The sequence below is a fragment of the Hippopotamus amphibius genome, chromosome 4 (assembly GCF_030028045.1).
Source record: "Hippopotamus amphibius kiboko isolate mHipAmp2 chromosome 4, mHipAmp2.hap2, whole genome shotgun sequence".
Lineage (NCBI taxonomy): Eukaryota > Metazoa > Chordata > Mammalia > Artiodactyla > Hippopotamidae > Hippopotamus > Hippopotamus amphibius.
Window position 1 is genome coordinate 83,812,525 of NC_080189.1, and position 19,793 is coordinate 83,832,317.

The following is a 19,793-nucleotide window of genomic DNA, read 5'->3' on the forward strand; positions in this document are numbered from 1 at the left end:
CTGAATTTAAACAGGAAGAAATAGACTTGGCAAAGTATCTTTCTTCAAATCACACTATTAATGAGAGTTTTACCCAAACTTTGAACTAAGGCATTTCAGACATGAATGCTTTTAACCTTTATTATGTAATAATTCTTGCCATGTTACCCTAACAAATTCCTAGGTTAGAAAACACTTTCTGAACATTTTAACTACAAAAACGTTTTATTCTTTTTATTGAGAAATTAGTAAATTAGTATTAACTACATTTCTCACTTCAAGCGGTTTTTCTTAAATGTTAAATTTTAAACTAATATCTTTTAATATAATTATACTAATGTAATTATACTAGGGCTTATTCAAATCCCATGTACAAAGTAGTTAAACAATTTATACTTTATTTCTTACCTTTCCTTTCATTAAAGAGGGCTGGTCGAAGTAATGCCAGTATCTTTTCTAATTTTATGCCTTTAATTTTTTTAAAATCAGGGATGAAGACATCAATAAACTTAGTATTAGTTATATTCTCTTCAACATCACAAAACTGAGATATTTGTTGTCTTTCCAGATATTCTTGTAAACTGTTGAAATCCAAAATATAATTACAAACTGAAGTTTAATAACCATGGCAGAAAATTAAAAGTAATAATATGCTCACAAATAATTTAGAGTTTAGTAAAACAAATAAAAACTGAATTTCACATAAAGATAAGTTGTCTCTATCACATCAAAGAATATGTATTTAGTTCCACCTTTATTGAACCAATCCAAAAGTAAATTACATGAAATCATGTATGTTTGACTTCATGAGAGGATTTTAAAGAGACCAAAATAAAATACATTAAAAGATTTTTTTCTTTCCTCTATGTTAAGTTTTCCAGATAGTTTCTATTTTTCCTTTTAAATTTGTCTTTGAATCAAGGCTTATTTAGGAACACATTTCATGTTTTCAAATAAGACATTTTGGTCATCTTTTTATTATTTATTTCCAACTTTATTGGATTATAATCAGCAAATGTAAGTGGTGAGATCTTAATCTTTAAAAATTTTTTAAGGTTTTCTTTGTAAACAAAGTAAATTTATTTGTGGGGCTTAAGGTTAAATGTATTCATATTTCATATATTATAGATCACTTATTATACACAATTATGGAATATGAATTTGCCATTCCTATATAGCCTTGCTTTTTTGTCTGCTGTGTATTGAGAGCTCTGGCTATAAAGTTATTTTTATCCAGTTCTCCTTATTTTTCTAATACTCATATTTTTATGTATGTTATCTATGTTGTTTGGGACATATATTTTTTGACTACATATCTTCTTCATAAATGTTTTCTTTTACAGTGCATCCTTCTTTATCAAGTTTAACACTTTTAATGTTCAATTCTAACACTTCATTTTTCCTGGCTTTTTTTGCCAACTCTTTATTTTTTTAATTTTTCTTTGTCCCTTCTAAGCAGAATATACAGTGTTTAAAAGTTTTTCTTTTGAAAAAATGTAAATTGACAGAAAAGTTGTAAGACCTGGATAATGAACTTTAGATTCATCAACCGTCAGCATTTTGTCACATTTGTTCTTTCTCTTTCTTTCTCATCCTCCAACATGAGAAAGTGTGTGTGTGTCTGTGTGTGTGTTTTTGGCTTAACCATTTAAGAACAGACTGAAGGTATTTTCAGGTATTTTCACCATTCACACTTCTAAATGTTTCAGGAAAGTTTACACTGATAGAAGACTATTATCTCATGAACAGTCCATATTCACATTTCGGCAATTTTATAATACTCTCCTGCCTATAGTAATTTTTCCTAACCCTGGATGATACATTGCATGCAGTTGCCCTAAGTCCCTAGTCTCCTTCAACCTCTAACAATTCCTCAGCCTTTCTGGTCTTTCATGATACTGATACTTTGAAGACTCCAGGCCAGTTGTTTTGTAGACTCCTCATTTTGGATGGTTTCAAACTAAGGAATGGGCCTATTACATTCTGAGTATGATACTTTGGCAGGAATACCACATCAGTGGTACTGTGTCCTTCTTGATACATAATAATAGGAGATACGCGATGTCAGTTTTTCCCATTATTGGTGATATTAACATGATCAAAGTGGTATCCCCCAGTTTTCTCCACTGAAAAGCTACAGTTCCCACTTTGTAAGTAATAAGAAATCTGAGAGGACACTATTTGAAAATGTATATATTATTCATAGAATGGATTAAGCAGCCACCAATGATTCCTGTCTGCATCAATTATTATTATATGGTTTTTAATTTAGTTTTTTAAATCTTAATCTGGTAATCTCTGTATTTGACGGGATAGTTAACCTATTCATATTTAGTATAACAGCAATATACCTGACTATATTCCCTCCACCTTACTCTACGTGAGAGTTTGTGTCCTTGATCCTTTAGGTTCTCGATATACTTTAAAAAATGGCAGGTGGAGGTTCACAGCACCTGTTAGGCCATGCCTGCAGAACAAGAGCTGTGAAAACTGATTCCCAGAAAAATATGCTCCCCACCTCTTCATGCTGCCTGCTTGGCCTGTGGGATAAATAATTGCCAAAGGAAAATGGATTGTCTATTAAAAAGAAAATACTTCGGACTTTGCAAAACAACATTAACGTGGGGGAAGTGGGGAGGGCTGGGGGGGATGAACTGGAAGATTGGGATTGCCATATATGCATTACTAATAAGACAAAAATACCAAATTGTACTCTCTAAATATATGCAGTTTATTGTCTGTTAACTGTATCTCAATAAAAGTTCTTTAAAAAAAAAAAAACACTAACATCTCATTCCGCCCCCATTCCGCCAAGTGCTTAAATCGTTCATCTTATTATGTGTGTATTGAAAAATTGGAAACAACTGCTTCTCAAAGTTGGATGCAACAGACATGCATCTGAACACTGACTCCTCTTATGCCAGTTGTGTTAATAGTGTTTCACAGAACACTTTCTTAAAAAATGTCTCAAAAAATCTGGTATGAAATCTGGTATCTTTTTGAACGCAACACTTCCCACCCAAACCTGCTATCTGACCACTAAGTATCATTTTCTCTTAAACCTCTATGAGTAACTACTACCGTTTACAAAGATCTTTGTCAGCAGTTGATTTACGCTATGAGTCCTTCTATCCCACCTAAAACTGGGAATTAATGATATTAAGGTCTCCCTGCTACCTAAAAATTACCACATCGCTAGGAACCAGCAGATGGACCTACTCAAGAAAAGCCACTATAACTTAATAAGACAACAAGGAAAGTTCTAGAGATGCTCAGACAAACCATGCAGTGGAGATGGGCTCCCCCACAGAGGGAGACACATCACAGAGCCTCAGGACTCAGCTATTCTGAACCTGGTCCTGCTCACCCACCTTTCTTTCAGGCACAGCTCTGACAACTCATGGATTAAGCGCTGGGTGTCGTGAGTCTTCAGAGGAATAAAAGGCACAAATGGCAAGTGCATAAAACCAACATTCTATAAATGACTTATGTTCACTTTTGAACATTTACAAACCATTAACAAAAATGTACAACTACTTAGTTCTTGGCAATTTATGACCACTAACTTCCTCGAGTGAAAGAGCAGAGTACTTTGTTTATCTCTAGGACACTGGGAGGCAGAAGTGGAATCTGGAGAGACAGGGGAGGGGGCTGGTTTGGGAGGGACTAGGCCTGGCCCCATTCTACCCCTGGAGTCCCGTGCCATGAGGCCAGACTGGTGGGCCCAGTGTTAGAGAAACAAATGAGAAATTCTTCCCTTTCTAATCCTCTTGACGTAAACTCTCAGGGCACCTCAAGCTTTGTGGAATATATAAAATTTTAGGCTGGAAGGAATATTTGTGGCTTTGACATAAAGATGTTTGTTTGTTCATTTGTTTGTTTTCTTTTTGGCCACACCGTGTGGCATGTGGGGATCCTAGTTCCCTGACCAGGGATCAAACCTGTGCCCCCTGCAGTGGAAGCACAGAGCCTTAACCACTGGACTGCCAGGGAAGTCTCTAAAGATGTTTGTCTTTAGATCTGAGACATTTGGACATTACACTCAGTAACCTCCCAACACATTGTAAACAATACATTTCCTGGTCTGGAGCTACCTTTCCCTCTTCCGCTTCATCCTCAAGGACTTGGCCCTCTCCTTGTGGTCATCCCATGGTTCTTTAGATTCCGTCTCAGAGCTAGCTTCACCTTCATCCCAGGAAGGCCGTTTTTCCTTTCCTTGCGATACAACTAGAATATAGCTTAGGCCACTTGTCATAAAAGAAACAAAATCTTCAAAGTCAGGCTACAAAATACAATACAATAAAATAAAAATAGTATCATTAGGCTCCTGAAATGGATAGAGTACGATGGCGGCCCCTACCCAAGTCAAGGACATCTTCCCCTTCACGATCACTGGGCAAGAGAAAGTTACTCACAAGCCTCCTGTCAACTAACACATCTGTGAAGGACAGACGTTCACAGCTGGCAGGGATTGTTCTTAAAGACAGTCTAATAACTACTCTCAAAATTTAGGATGCTTCCAAATCATCTGGAGGGCTTTTTAAAACCCAGATTTCTGGTGTCCAGTCCCAGAGTTTATGATTCAGTAGGTTTAGAGTAGGGCCCAGGAATTGGATTTTCTCAAAAGTTCCCAAGTGATGCTGATATAGCTGGTCCAACCCTTTCCTGGGGCCAAGAGAGATGGTCTGAGTGGTGCAGCTAGTTTACAAAGTGCTTTTCAGTAGAACTTTCTGTGATGACAAGCATGTTTCGTGCTCTCCAGCATATGTAACCACAGGCAGCTGCTGAGCACTCGAAATGTGGCTACTGCCACTGAGACTCTTGAATTTTAACTTTATTTAATTTTAATGAATTTAAGTTCAAATGGTTGCGTGTATCTAATGGCTACCATATTGAACAGCATTTCTAGAAGCTACATCTCCTGACCACCACCACCACCCCCACCCCCGCCAAACCATTGCACTTTCCAACACAAAGCACTGCCATTACTGTATTCCCACAGGCAAAAGAGAATTTTAAAAACAGCTTGACAGGGACTTCCCTGGTGGTGCAGTGGTTAAGAATCCACCTGCCAATGCAGGGGACACAGGTTTGATCCTGGTCCAGGAAGATCCCACATGCCATGGAGCAACTAGGCTCATGCACCACAACAACTGAGCCTGTGCTCTAGAACCTGTCAGTCACAACTACTGAGCCCACACGCCACAACTATTGAAGCCTGTGAACCCTAGAGCCCGCATGCCGCAACTATTGAAGCCCGCACACCTAGAGCCCGTGCTCTGCAACAAGATAAGCCACCACTCTCCGCAACTAGAGGAAGCCCGTGTGTAGCAACGAAGACCCAATGCAGCCAGAAAATAAATAAAAATAAAATAGCTTGACAGAAAGGATTTACCTTCAGGCAAAGAAAGGATTAAAGCTTTCCTGTGAAGTTTATGACTAGTAGCCTTCGACCTGGGATCAGAATCCATAGAAAAGGCCTGGATATTCACTTCCTGGAGGCTGATGCAGGGAGTCTTAGAGGACATACCATAAAGAGATCTTCACTCCAACAAAACACAATAGAGCATCCACTTTTGCTTGACTGCCTCTATTTCTACTGGAGATTTCTCCATAGTCGCCATTTTTGGACTAACCAGGATATGGATACCACCAAGGACACCTGGAGCTTACTTGGTTGGTCAGACTTATTCATTTGTTTTTCTACAATGAGGATCGTATACTTATAGGAATCCACTGTATTTGAGAATACAACAGCTTTTTTTAAAAACTTTCTTACCTGGTCTGCTATTCCACTATAGAAGTGCCTTACTTGTTCTTCAGTGAGCAGTTTCTTATCCTCTGCTTCTATGACAAATACTCCATCGATAATCTTCAATTAGAGAGCAAGGTCAGAGCCACGTGTGTTGTGGGACCACAGGTAAAATACGTCAAGGACATTTGTTTCCTAAACTTAACAAACCACCCAGGTTTGAATGCATTTCATGGTGATACCTCAGCACAATCCAGAGGGCATGGGGTTGGAAGAGGCCCCAAAATATGTGAACAAAGAAGGTCCTTTTCATGCCCCTACTACTGAAGTTTTCACGGCTTAAATAAGATACTCCACAGTATTTCTATTATTTAAGTGAATTGTCTCAAGATGAAAAACAAACAAACAAACAAACAAAAAACTAACTGAATTCCAAGGAAAAATATCATAGTTTTCTGAATCATTCAAAAAGACTTACATTTACAGGTACTTCTTAACCATCTATTTTCAAAATTGTTGTAAGTTTCTTTTTTTAAGGCTTTCCTTTGTTAAGTCTGTAACTCATAATCTAGTATATCTTACTCTGATAGCAACAAAAATATCCAAATTACAGGAAAGGATAGAACTGAAGATTCAGCCATGATTTATTTGTCTTAAAATTTTTTAATTTAATGACAAATTCAGTGCACATGTCACTCAAGTAAAACAATGTATAAAATGGACCATCTACTTTATTGTAGTTTAATCAGTGCTGCTTTGGCTGAAGAAAGAATGTGTGATGGGCAGTTCATCAAGAGATACCCAACCCCTCCTGATATAGTTCCCCACATGACATCCTCTATAGCACATGCAACATTTTTTCAAATTTCAATATAATTTTGTTGTTTCAACACAAAATCTTTGTTCAGGGGTCAGCAAACCACAGCCCGAAGTCAAAACCGGGCCCACCACCCGTTTTCGGAAACAAAGTTTACTGGAACACAGCCATGCCCGTTTGTTTATCCAGTGTTTATTGTTGCCTTCTTGATGTGATGGAGGAGTTAAACTGCTGTGACAGATCGTATATGCCCCACAAACCTGAAAAGAGTTACCATCTGGCTCTTTACAGGAAGTCTGCTGACCTTTGGATTAGAATGCAATTTTCCTCTAAATTTTTGGGTTTTTGGGGGGCTCTAAAGCAAAACCTTAAATGCTTCCTTCAGTTATGTATCTAAAAAGAACCATACATTTGTGACAACATACAGAGAATAATGCAAGTTAATGTGAGCTTATAACAAGTTTGCACCGTTAACAACTAAACACAAAGAAATTTATTACAATCCGATACAAAAACTGTAATTTTTATCTTTTATATTGGATGCTGGTAGAGCAGAGTTGTCTAAATAAGGATGTTGAGTAGATCTAGCCTTTGTAAGACATTCAAAGCCTTCAGAGGCACCTAGTACTAGAAGTTCATTATATTGTATTTCACTCTAAATGATAAGCTTGTCTCCAAATTGAAAATTAAGGGATTGGTTTTTTGCAATTAATTTTAAAATTAATTTTGCGATAAATTTAAACTGTTATTGGGAAATATTACTTACTTTTTCTCTAATTTCTTGAACTTTTCTAGCAATCACAGCATCGGGTTTGATAATAGCAATACTGTATAGCTGGTCTAGGGAAAAAATACAAAAATTTCATTTTCTTGGCACAAAGTATAGATAATGAAGGATTTGGTGATTAGAAATGTAAACTAATGTCCAGCAAATTTTTGTCCATCAATAGCTTCATTCTTATGGCATTGCAACTACCAAAGAGTTTCTACTTAGAATCAAAGCACAGTTCCTATATTTGAATGCAGGAGAAACAGTCACAAGAGCTTGTAGTCAAGACGCCAAAAGGTGGGCACTAGTTATCTTTGTATAATTCACGTGCATTAGAATCACACCGATGATCCATCCAGCTCAGTATCATTAATGACTGGAGTTTCAATGCAAGCAAACATTACAAACTGATGGATTAACCATCTATGAATTTATCCTAATTTGTTTGTTTGTTTGTTTTTGGCCACGTCATGCAGCATGCGGGATCTTAGTTCCCCAACCAGGGATCAAACCCACGCCCCCTGCATTGGGAGCTTGGAGTCTTAATCACTAGACCGCCAGGGAAGTCCCATTAATTTACCCACATTTATCTACATATTCTCACAATGAGCTTTTAGTGCAGAACAACTCACCGAGCACACTGTTTGCCTCTGTGTATGAAGGCACACTCACACACCCACTCAGACAATCCAATGAAGGCAGGACATTGTTCATGGTAAAGTAAAACCAGGAGTTTGGGTCATCAAGGAAGAAATTATTGTTACAAGTTTTTGGAAGATGATGAAGGATGAAATAAGAGGAAACTGCTGTCCAGATTACTCACAGGGAACGGGAGACCCTGATTGAGGGTAACCTCTGAAAGGCTCCAGGCACAGAGATCAAAGGCAAGGCAAGGGGAGCAAAAGAGATTGCTTTTAAAGCCGAATCCAGTGTTGCACAAATCATCGTTGATCCCACCAGTCCCTCAGCAATTAGCATGGATGTTGTTAGCAGTTTTTTGCTGTAAGTGATGCTGTAATGAACATCCATGTACACAAATCCCTCACTATTACTTTAAAGTAAATTTACTTACCAACACTTTCATAGATTGCTTCCCCAGCATCTTCTGAATCTGAGTCTACAAATGCAATTTCATGATACTATGGAAAAGGAATGCAAATAAAACAGTTGCATTTTAATATTTCAATATCATAGTGAAAGAGTCTTTTAAAAATTTGTTTCTAATAAATATTTATAATCCAAGGGATAGAAAGTAAAGCAGAAATGTGCCTGCATTTATCTAACACTACTTTTCCCCAACCTTTCCACTAAAATAAAATAAGGAATATTTAAACAGTTGAGGTGGGGAGACTATCAGAAATGATGCATATATGCTATATGGAAAATGCTTAAAAACAAAACCTTTAAAACTTAAAAGCTTAAGGAATAAAATAAGAAACAAGCAGAGATTAACAAGTAAGAAAGCAATAAACCCATAATTATTATGTTAAAGATCAAAAGGACACTTGTAAGCTTCAAGATCCTTTCCTGACCATTGCTCTTAGTAAATTAGGAACGGAAAGATACTTCCTTAAGTTATAAAAAAAAATGGCTTTCTCAAAACAATAGCCAATTTCCTACTATAGAGTGAAACACTAGGAAGGATGGGGGATTCTAAGTTTCTGGAGAAGCCCTGAAAGTGCTTCTGTGATTCTGTGAATTACCTGAAAGGTTTATATATTTACATATATACACTTCGGAGTGAGAGATTTGCATAATTTCAGATTCTCAATGGAATACAGACCCAAAAGTGTTTGGAAATAACTACATTGAAAGCATTCACCTCTATTATAATCAGAAATAAGCTATGCTGGCTATAACTTCAAAGAGACTTGCCTTGTATTTGTCAGACCTGCCCTGACCAACAGGGCAGCCACTAACCACATAAAGCTATATTTGAGCACCTGAAACAAGGATAGTCCAAATTAAGATGTGCTATAAATGAAAAATACACAGCTCATTCCAAAGACTGTGTGAAAAAATGAATGTGGAATATCTTTTTTTTTATTATTTTGACTAATCTTTTTAGACATTTTATTGAAATATAGTTGATTTACAATGTTGTGTTTAATTTCTGCTGTACATCAAAGTGACTCAATTATACACATATATATTCTTTTCCATTATGGTTTATCACAGGATAGTGAATATAGTTCCCTGTGCTATACAGTAGTACCATGTTGTTTATCCATCTTATATATTATAGTTTGCATCTTCTAATCCTGAACTCCCATTCTTTCCCTCCCCTGCCTCCTGGCCCCCTTGGCAACCACCAGTCTGTTCTCTATATTTGTGAGTTGGTTTTTGTTTCATAGATATGTTCATTTGCATTGTATTTTAGATTCCACGTATAAGTGATATCATATGGTGTTTGTCTTTCTCTTCCTGACTTACTTCACTTAGTATGATAATCTCTAGGTCCATCCATGTTGCTCCAAATGGCATTATTTCATTCTTTTTAATGGCTGAGTAATATTCCATTTTATATATATATACCACAACCTCTTTATCTGTTGATGGACATTTAGGTTGTTTCCATGTCTTGGCTATTGTAAATAGTGTTGCTATGAACACAGGGGTGCATGTATCTTTTTGAATTATAGTTTTGTCTGGATATATGCCCAGGAGTAGGATTACAGGATTATATGGTAACTCTAATTTTTAGGTTTTTGAGGAACCTCCATACTGTTTTCCATAGTGGCTACACCAAATTTACATTCCCACCAACAGTGTAAGAGTGTTCCCTTTTCTCCACACCCTCTCCAGCATTTATTATTTGTAGACTTTTTAATGATGGCCATTATGACCAGTGTGAGTTGATATCTCATTGCAGTTTTGATTTGCATTTCTCTAATAGCAATGTTGAACATCTTTTCATGTGCCTCTTGGCCATCTGTATGTCTTCTTTGGAGAAATGTCTATTTAGGTCTTCTGCCCATTTTTCAATTGGGTTGTTTGTTTTGTTGTTATTGAGTTGTATGAGCTGTTTGTATAGTTTGGAAATTAAGCCCTGGTTGGTCACATCATTTGCAAATATTTTCTCCCCATCCATAGGTTTTCTTTTCGTTTTGTTTCTGGTTTCCTTTACTGTGCAAAAGCTTATTAGTTACATTGAGTACATCTTTTAAGAGAAATCTTTTTAATATATTGAATGTAAGAAGAGATGTTTTAAAAATTAATTTCACCTGCTTCTCACTTATTGTTATTAACTGACTAGTAGAATATTATAAATTATATATGTGGCTCACATTGTGGCTTTTATTTTATTACTATTACTGCAGTAGACAAGGCAATTGATAAGAAAACTAAATAATAGAAGTGTCCAACAAGATAGAGTAATATAAAATAAACATAAGATATTAATAAATTTCTTATATAACCACTATTATTCATTAAAACAGGATGTCATTCTGTAAGAACAATGAGAAGAAGAACAATAAAGCCATAGTACAGAGCACACATAGAGAAAGCTGGATACAGTACAGCAATTAGGAAAATAATTTTAAAAGTCATTCTGCCTGACTTCAAATTCTGCTTTTACCACCTACTGGTTGCCTGTTTCTAAGGAAAGGACATAATGTTTTTAAGCCTGTCTTATCGTTCTTAAATACCTCACAAGGTTTCTCCAGGTTCAGATTCAAGATGGCAACATCGGAGGCTCCTGAACTCACCTCCTCCCTCAGACACACCAAACCTACAGCTATTTGTGGAACAGTTCCCTCTGAATGAAATCCAGAAAATAACTCAGCAACTCCTACGCATCAGACAGATGAGAAAAAAACACATACCAAATCGGATAGGAGAGGCTGAGTCACAATCTTGCCATAAACTCCATCCCTGGCACAGTGACATATAATCAAGATGGAACTCACAACTCCCAGCATCTCCCTGAGGAGTGAAGGGCTTGAACCCAACATCTACTGACCCCAGTTTTAAGATTTCCAACTGAGAGATGGGGCCCAAAAATGCCTTGGTCTAAAAGCCCTAGGGCTTGCATCATGAGGCCCAGGCCCACCAGACTACAGTAAACAGAACTCTTAACAGGCTTGGCTTGTGCAGACTCCCTGTGGCTATATCCCCAGGGCTCAGTGCAGGGGCCTTTTTAGAAATATGATAAGCTGTGGCCTGAAGGTCACAGGTCTAAGGGCTGATGGCAGCAATCCTCTGCAGAGACCAGGGAAGCCAGCAGGTGCCATCTTCATGCTCTCCCTCTGCCCCTCTCCAGGTCACTAACGTCCTTGTGAAGATAGCTTGAGCACACATTTGGCACCCCAGCATTTGTGGCTGCTACTCAGAGAACATATCCCTTAATAGCCTGGCTCTGGCAGCCAGCAGGGCTGGTGTCCCTGGGTTCAGCAGAACCAGCAATGGATAAAACATCCAGACAGAAAATCAGTAAGGAAACATTGGACATGTTAGACTAGATGGATTAAACAGATATATCCTGACCATTCCATCCAAAAGCCGCAGAACACACATTCTTCTCAAGCATATATGGAACATTCTCCAGGATCTGTCCTGTTAGGCATAAAACAATTAAGTAGATTGAAATCATATCAAGCATCTTTCCTAACAACAATGGTCTGAAGCTAGAAATCAACTAAAAGAAGAGAACTGGAAAATTCACAAATATGTAGAGATTAAAAAACATGTTACAGAAAAACCAATGGGTCAAATCAGAAATCAAAAGAGAAATTAAAAAAAAATCTAGAGACGAATGAAAATGGAATGACAGCACACCCAAACTTATAGGATGTAACAAAAGAGTCCTAAGAGGGAAGTTCATAGCCTGTAGTAAGAAAAAAGAAGGATCTCAAATAAAAACCCTAACTTTACCAGCAGAAAAAAAAGAACAAATGAAGTTAAAGTTGGAAGATGAAGGAAATAAAGATCAGAACAGACACACAGAAATCCCTTGCATTCCTATATACTCATAATGAAAGCACAGAAAGAGAAATTAAGGAAACAATCCCATTCACCACTGCAACAAAAAGAATAAAATACCTAGGAATAAACCTAACTAAGGAGGTAAAAGACCTGTACTCAGAAAACTATAAGACACTAATGAAAGAAATCAAAGACAACACAAAGAGATGGAGAGATATACCATGTTCTTGGATTGGAAGAATCAACATTGTGAAAATGACTATACTACCCAAAGCAATCTAAAGATTCAGTGCAATCTCTATCAAATTACCGATGGCATTTTTTACAGAACTAGAACAAAAAATCCTAAAATTTGTATGGAGACACAAAAGACCCTAAATAGCCAAAGCAATCTTGAGGGGGAAAAAACAGAGCTGGAGGAATCAGACTCCCTGACTTCAGACTATACTACAAAGCTACAGTAATCAAGACAATATGGTGCTGGCACAAAAACAGAAATATAGATCAATGGAAAAGGATAGAAAGCCCAGAGATAAACTATGGTCAACTAATCTATGACAAAGGAGGCAAGGATATACCATAGAGAAAAGACAGCCTCTTCAACAAGTGGTGCTGGGAAAACTGGAGAGCTACATGTAAAAGAATGAAATTAGAACACTCCCTGAAACCATACACAAAAATAAACTCAAAATGGATTAAAGACCTGAATGTAAGGCCAGATACTATAAAACTCTTAGAGGAAAACAAAGGAAGAACACTCTCTGACATAAATCATGCCAAGATCTTTTTTAACCCACCTCCTAGAGTAATGGAAATAAAAACAAAAATAAATAAGTGGGACCTAATGGAACTTAAAAGCTTTTGCACAGCAAAGGAAACTATAAGCAAGATGAAAAGACAACCCTCAGAATGGGAGAAAATATTTGCAAATGAATCAACAGACAAAGGATTAATCTCCAAAATATATAAATAGTTCAGGCAGCTCAATATCAAAAAAAAAAAAAAAAAAAAAAAAAACCCAATCCACAAATGGGCAGAAGACCTAAATAGGTATTTCTCCAAAGAAGACATACAGATGGCCAAGAGGCACATGAAAAGCTGCTCAATATCACTAATTATTAGAGAAATGCAAATCAAAACTACAATGAGGTATCACCTCACACTGGTTAAAGTGGGTGTCATCAGAAAATCTACAAACAGTAAATGCTGGAGAGGGTGTGGAGAAAAGGGAACCCTCTTGCACTGCTGGTGGGAATGTAAATTGATACAGCCACTATGGAGAACAGTATGGAGGTTCCTTGAAAAACTAAAAATAGAATTACCATATGACACAGCAATCCCACTACTGGACATATACCCACAGAAAACCATAATTCAAAAAGATACATGCACCCCAATGTTCATTACAGCACTATTTACAATAGCCAGGTCATGGAAGCAACCTACATGGAAGCAACCTATCCATTCAACAGATAAATGGATAAAGAAGATATGGTACATATATACAATGGAATGTTACTCAGCTGTAAAAAGGAATGAAATTGGGACATTTGTAGAGACATGAATGGACATAGAGACTGTCATAAGTCAGAAAGAGAGAAACAAATATCGTATATTAACACATATATGCAAATATGGGGAAATGGTCCAGAATAACTGGTTTTCAAGGCAGAAATAGAGACACAGATGTAGGGAACAAACATATGGACACCAAGGGGGAAAAGCAGGAGTTGGGGGGTGGTTGGGGTGGGATGAATTGGGAGATTGGGATTGCCATATATACATTACTAATAAGAAAAAAATATCAAATTGTACACTTTAAACATATGCAGTTTATTGTATGTCAATTATATCTCAATAACAGTTCTTTAAAAAAAAAAAAGATCAGAGCAGAAATAATTAAAATAGTGACAAAAAGGCCATTGGAAAAAAAATCAGTGAAACTAAGAGCTGGTTTTTGAAAAGATAAACAAAATAGACCTTTAAGGAGACATTATAACTGATATCACAGAATCATAAAGGATCTTAAAAGGCTATTATGACCCCTATGAAATCACTCTCTCAAAAAGTTATCTGCACTCCCATGTTCATTGCAGCACTATTTACAATAGCCAAGATATGGAAACAACCTAAGTGTCCATTGATGGATGAATGGATAAATATATGGTATATATACACATCCATAAAAAAGGAGGAAATCTTGCCATTTGTGACAACATGGATGGAGCCTGAGGGCATTACGCTACATGAAATGTCACAGAAAGATAAATACTGTATAATCTCTTATATGTGGAGTCTAGAAAAAATGAACTCATAGGCACAGAGAACAGAATGGCAGTTGCCAGAGGCAGAAGGTGGTGAGTAGGGGAATTGAGTGAAGGAGGTCAAAAGGTACAACTTCCAGTTATGCGATAAATAAGTTCTGGCGGCATAATATACAGCATGGTAACTACAGGTAATAACATGTATTGTATATTTGAAAGTTGCTAAAAGAGTAGATCTTAACATTTGTCATGAAAAAATTTTTCAGAAAAAAATTAACTATGTGACATGATAAATGTTAACTAAGTGTAGTAATCACGTCCAGTATATACATATATCAAATCATTATGTTGTATACCTTAAACTAATACAATGTTAGTTGTCAATGATATCGCCATAGAAGTGGGGGGTAAAAAGGTTTCTGTAAGGATTAAATGAGGATTTTTTTTGAAAACCTTAGCAAACTATAAGTCCTCAGTAATTTCTAGGTTACTATAACTTTCAAAAAGAAGTAGAGGGAGTGGGAAGGGGAGGGGGGAGGGAGACAAAGAGAAAGTAAGGGCAAAGATTCCCTGAAAAACAAGGAAACCTGAAAATGTAAAGAAAAATGTCCTTGGGCGAGAAAAATCAGTATTGTAAGTGTAAATTCCCCATATTTGTCATTTGTCACTTTTCCATCAAAATGTTCTTTTTTTTTTTCATAATGCTTTGAAAGTACTCTATACACACTATGGATATTAGCGCATTGACGCACAATGCAAGCATTTCTCCGAGTTTGCTGCTTTCCTTTTACATTTTATTCAAAATTTTAGATAATCAAATCTATCAATTTTTTTCTTTTTTGATATCTGTTTTATATTATACTTACAAGGCCTTTCTCAACTTATGACAATATAAATGTTTTCCCATATTTTCTTCTAGTACTTTCATGCTTTGTTTGACATATTCAGCTCTTCAATTCATCTGAAATTTGTTTATATGAGGAAATGATACAAATTTCTTATTCAAATAGTTAACCCAATATTAGTTTGTTTTGTGAATTTTTTATCCTTTTCTGATTTAAACTGACACTTTTTATAGCAAATACTTACATAAGCTTCAGCCTATACCTTCTCATTATTTCTATTTTTCAGTATTTCTCAGTTAGTCTCTATTTCTTGTTCCTTAAATTCATACTTTCCCTTGTTTTTGTTGTTTGTTGTTTTGTGTGTGTGTGTGTGTGTGTGTGTGTGTTTCAATAACGACAATCACTCCTATTTATCTGCCTATATTTCTGATCACTTTCCTATGTGGCTTACTTTCTTATGCTATTGTGTTCATATCTCTACATGCTTTATGGTTCATTTCTTAATTTTGAAATATTTTATTTCTTATTACACAGGTAATACATTTCACACATATAGGATCTTGGTCTAAGCATCCTATTAGAGTATAATACTCTATTTTTCATTTGTCAGTCTGTCTTGGCCCTCTTTCCATATCAATAAACAGAGCTAGAAGATAATAATATTCCACTGTATGAATCTGCATACAAATTTATGATATAAATTACAGACATTCATGTCATCTTTTCACTATTGCTAGGCATTTAGGTTGATTCTAAATGTTTAGTACATAGACAACACTGAAATTAATATCCTTGTCTATATTTGTTTCATTATCTTCTTAAGGAAAATTATTGGGGTGTAATTGCTCAAAGGATACATGTGTTTTTTAAGCCTTTGATTCATATTGCCAAAGTACTTCCCCAAAATGTTGCACCATTTAGACACCTGGATATAAAACTAGGGGAAATTCTTTAGGAAAACAACAAAAAAGATGTAATGCATCATTTTTTAAAATAAATTTTTTAAAATAAAATTGTCAGTAATCCAAAGTTTTACCTGAGGACGAACCATTTCACCTGCTGCAATTTTCCTCTCCTCATTGATCAAGGTAATAACTTTTTGATTCACAAGTGGTGCATTTGCACCCTTGATTTTTGCAACAATTTTGCCATTCTATAAAGAAAAAGGAAAGCAGGAAGGAAACTCTTTTTCAGGATAGGTCAAGAATTAACACTTCTGCTGGACTAAGTCACCCCCACCCTGACCCACCAATCCTTTTTTAGCTATTGTAATTAGTAATTTGAAAATAAGTATTAGTGATATAAAAGTATGTCCATTTTGTAAATCCAGTTCTTTGAGTTCTACCTCTAATTCATCTGTTCTGCTGCAACCAAAGACAGGCCATCCCTACATTAAATGTTCCTGGATCTGTACAGGCCTCCCAACAGTACCCTCCCTAATTATTTTTGAGACTATTTCACTTTGTCTTTCAACACATATTTACTAAACACCAGTTTACTAGCATTGTATCAGGCATGATGGTATGGAATAATAGTCCTAGTACCTGATCTAATTAAATTATCAAAAAAACACAAACAAACCCCAGAAACACATTTGAGATAACAACTATGACAGGTGCCACCAAGAGAGGTACAAAGAGCTGGGAGCATCTGTAAGAATTTGTTCTGATCAAGGACATTAGCAAAGGTCCTTGTCAATATCAGGAAGTGATTCGTGTTTAAAATGTGAAGGATAGGTTAAGAAATAATGAGAGGAAAGAGCATTCTTGGCAAAAGGAATAGAGCCACAAGCGTCCTAAAGCTGGAAGGCAATGTGGCAAATAAGAAGGCCAGAGGAGAAAGTGAGGGGATGCCTGGTAGGAGACAAAGCCCAACAGCTAGGGGGAGCCAGACATGCAGAGCCTTATGAGTCATGGGAGGATGCAGCCTTTATCCTAAGTGCAGTGGGAAGCCTTTGGAATGTGTAAAGAGGCAGGGATCACACTTACAGCTGCTGTTTGTAAAGATCTTTTACCTATTATTTGGAAAAAGCATTAGAGGTGGAGAAGGAGAAGATGTTTATACACAAATCAGAAGCTATTCTAGAGGTGATGATGGGAGAGATGGTTTCTCAGTCTACGGCAGTGCTGTTGGAGATGGAAAAAATGGAAAGAAGAAGATGAGTGTGAGAAAGCCCTGGGTAGTGAGGTTGACAGGACCAAGGTCTGGTGTGCATGGGATGTGATGTGGATGGTGTGGATGGGGTGTGGTGTAAGGAGACGTCACTACGATGACTTTTCTGTTTCTGGCTTGAGAAACTGGATAAGTTAAGATGTTACTCACCAAATGAAGCAACACTAGAAGATGGGGGTGGAGAGGGGGGAGGGGTCCAGTGTTGGAACAGTTCATTGTGAGATGCCTTAAGACAAGAAAAGGAGAGATCAAGGGACAGTTGGATGCACAAGTCTGCTGCTCAAAGTATAAGATTTAGCTGAAGACATAAACAAGTTATTGATATGTAAGAGGTGACAACTGAAACTGTGTGTGGAAGAAGTTTTCTAAGGGGAGGTGGGATGAATTGGGGGATGGGGATTGACATATATACACTATTGATACTATGTATAAAATAGATAACTAATGAGAACCTACTGTAAAGCACAGGGAACTCTACTCAGTGCTCTGTGGTGACCTAAATGGGAAGGAAATCCAAAAAAGAGGGGATACATGTATACGTGTAGCTGATTCACTTTGCTGTACAGCAGAAACTAAAACAACATTGCAAAGCAACTAGATCCAATAAAAAGTAATATATATATTTTTAAAAAAGTCTTCTAAGGAGAGTCTATAGCATGATGAAGTCAGTATGTAATGACCAAATGAAGAAAGGTGACCCTGCAAAGGCGAAGGGGTGGGGGTGGGGTGGGGAGTAGCATCTAGGAAGCAAAAGGAAAACCAAGTCACAAAAGCCAAAAGAAGCAAATTTTCCAAAAAGGAGGGCATGGTCACCACATTTAATACATTTGAGAGGTACAGAATGATGAGGACCTAGAAGCTTTCACTATATTTAGCAACAGGCTGGTCACCGAATACATTAGCAACAGCCAATTTGGTGGAATAATCAGAAAGAAGTTAGATTGAATGGGTTGAAGAATTAATGGGATGAGAAGAAATGGAGTGAAAATAAATATAGAAACTCTTCTGAGAAATTTTGCTGTGAGGCAAAGGAGAGAGGTGAATGGCAGCTGGAGAGGGACATGGTATCAAAAAGAAGTATTGTTTCTTTTAATTGGAAGTATTTAATCTTATTCAAAGGCCAACAGAAGGCTCTAGTTGAGAAAGTGTTGAATGAAACCCGACACTCTAATTACCATCTCCCACTAAAAGGAACCTCCGTGAGCTTTCTCACATCCATTGAAAAAGCCCTTGCTGCTGAGATGCTTAGAATGAATTTGTTGTCAGCTAAGAATGCTGCCCAATGCAAAAGGTGGTTTTGTGGTCACAGATTGAGGCTTTTTTTAAAAAAAATTTTAATTTTTATACAATTTTTCAAGGTTCCTTTCCATTTGCGGTTATTACAAAATATTGGCTGTATTCCCCACGGAGATTCTTAAATTGGGATAATGAATGTGGAGCAGTGGCTGGTAGCAAAGTCTGAGGTGTGGCTGCAGGAGTGATTGGAAGAGGTGCATTGGAAGAAAAGTACACTGGCCATTAGGAGAGGCCACGTGTCCCAGGGTGATGGCTGCACGTGGGTTGGAAAGGAAGATTTTGAGCCACATGCCAAAGTCTTCAGGGTGGGCACAGGTCTACTGCTCAGGTCTGACTCACTCGGCAGGTGACAGCCACCCCGAGAGCTGCAGACTCTACGCGGTGGCCACCTGCCCAGCCTCTCCTCAGTTCCAACCTCCCAACTGCTGCTGCTGCTAAAGCCTCCTCGTTGTTCCATTAGCCTCCCGAGCCCATTTCTGCCTCATACAATTACTCATTCTGGTTCCCTAAACTGCATCTAGGCCAGGGGTCAGCAAACTATGACCCAATACAGACACGGTATTTCTGCAAAGATGAAAATACTTACTATCTGGCCTATTATAAACAAGCTGGCTGACCCTCACGTAAATCATCAAATCCTTCCCAGCCAGCTGACAGCAAGATCTACAGTGTAATTTTTTAAATTCAATTAATCCAGTCATTCACTTCTCTGAAATAGCTACAAGATTATTGTTTAACAAAAGCAAAAAGTTATATCTGAGAAGTGTTTTTTAGATAATTATTTATAATATCAAAAAATGTCTTTTCAGCAGCAAAGGAACAGTCCAAACCCTCTCTGGGAAGTGTTTCCTCACCATCCCAATTCTTTAGCTGTGCAGCAGCTATGCTCTGTGTCACACAAGTTAGCACTTACCCAGATACTCTTCTTTTAGAAAACAGCACTTATAGGGTTTTTCTGATTATTACAGTTGTG

General features: G+C 37.1%; 1 protein-coding gene across 1 annotated transcript in view; it reads right to left on the reverse strand.

The window, feature by feature from the left end:
* Nucleotides 1-19,793, reverse strand: part of NME8 (NME/NM23 family member 8) — a 36,194-nt gene that overhangs the window by 11,133 nt on the left and 5,268 nt on the right. Inside the window, exons 6-11 of the mRNA XM_057732992.1 lie at nt 16,389-16,505; nt 8,390-8,456; nt 7,315-7,388; nt 5,759-5,851; nt 4,074-4,261; nt 388-560 (exon numbers count right to left, since the gene is read on the reverse strand). Coding sequence (XP_057588975.1) covers nt 388-560; nt 4,074-4,261; nt 5,759-5,851; nt 7,315-7,388; nt 8,390-8,456; nt 16,389-16,505 — 712 coding nt within the window. The remainder of the gene's footprint in view (nt 1-387; nt 561-4,073; nt 4,262-5,758; nt 5,852-7,314; nt 7,389-8,389; nt 8,457-16,388; nt 16,506-19,793) is intronic.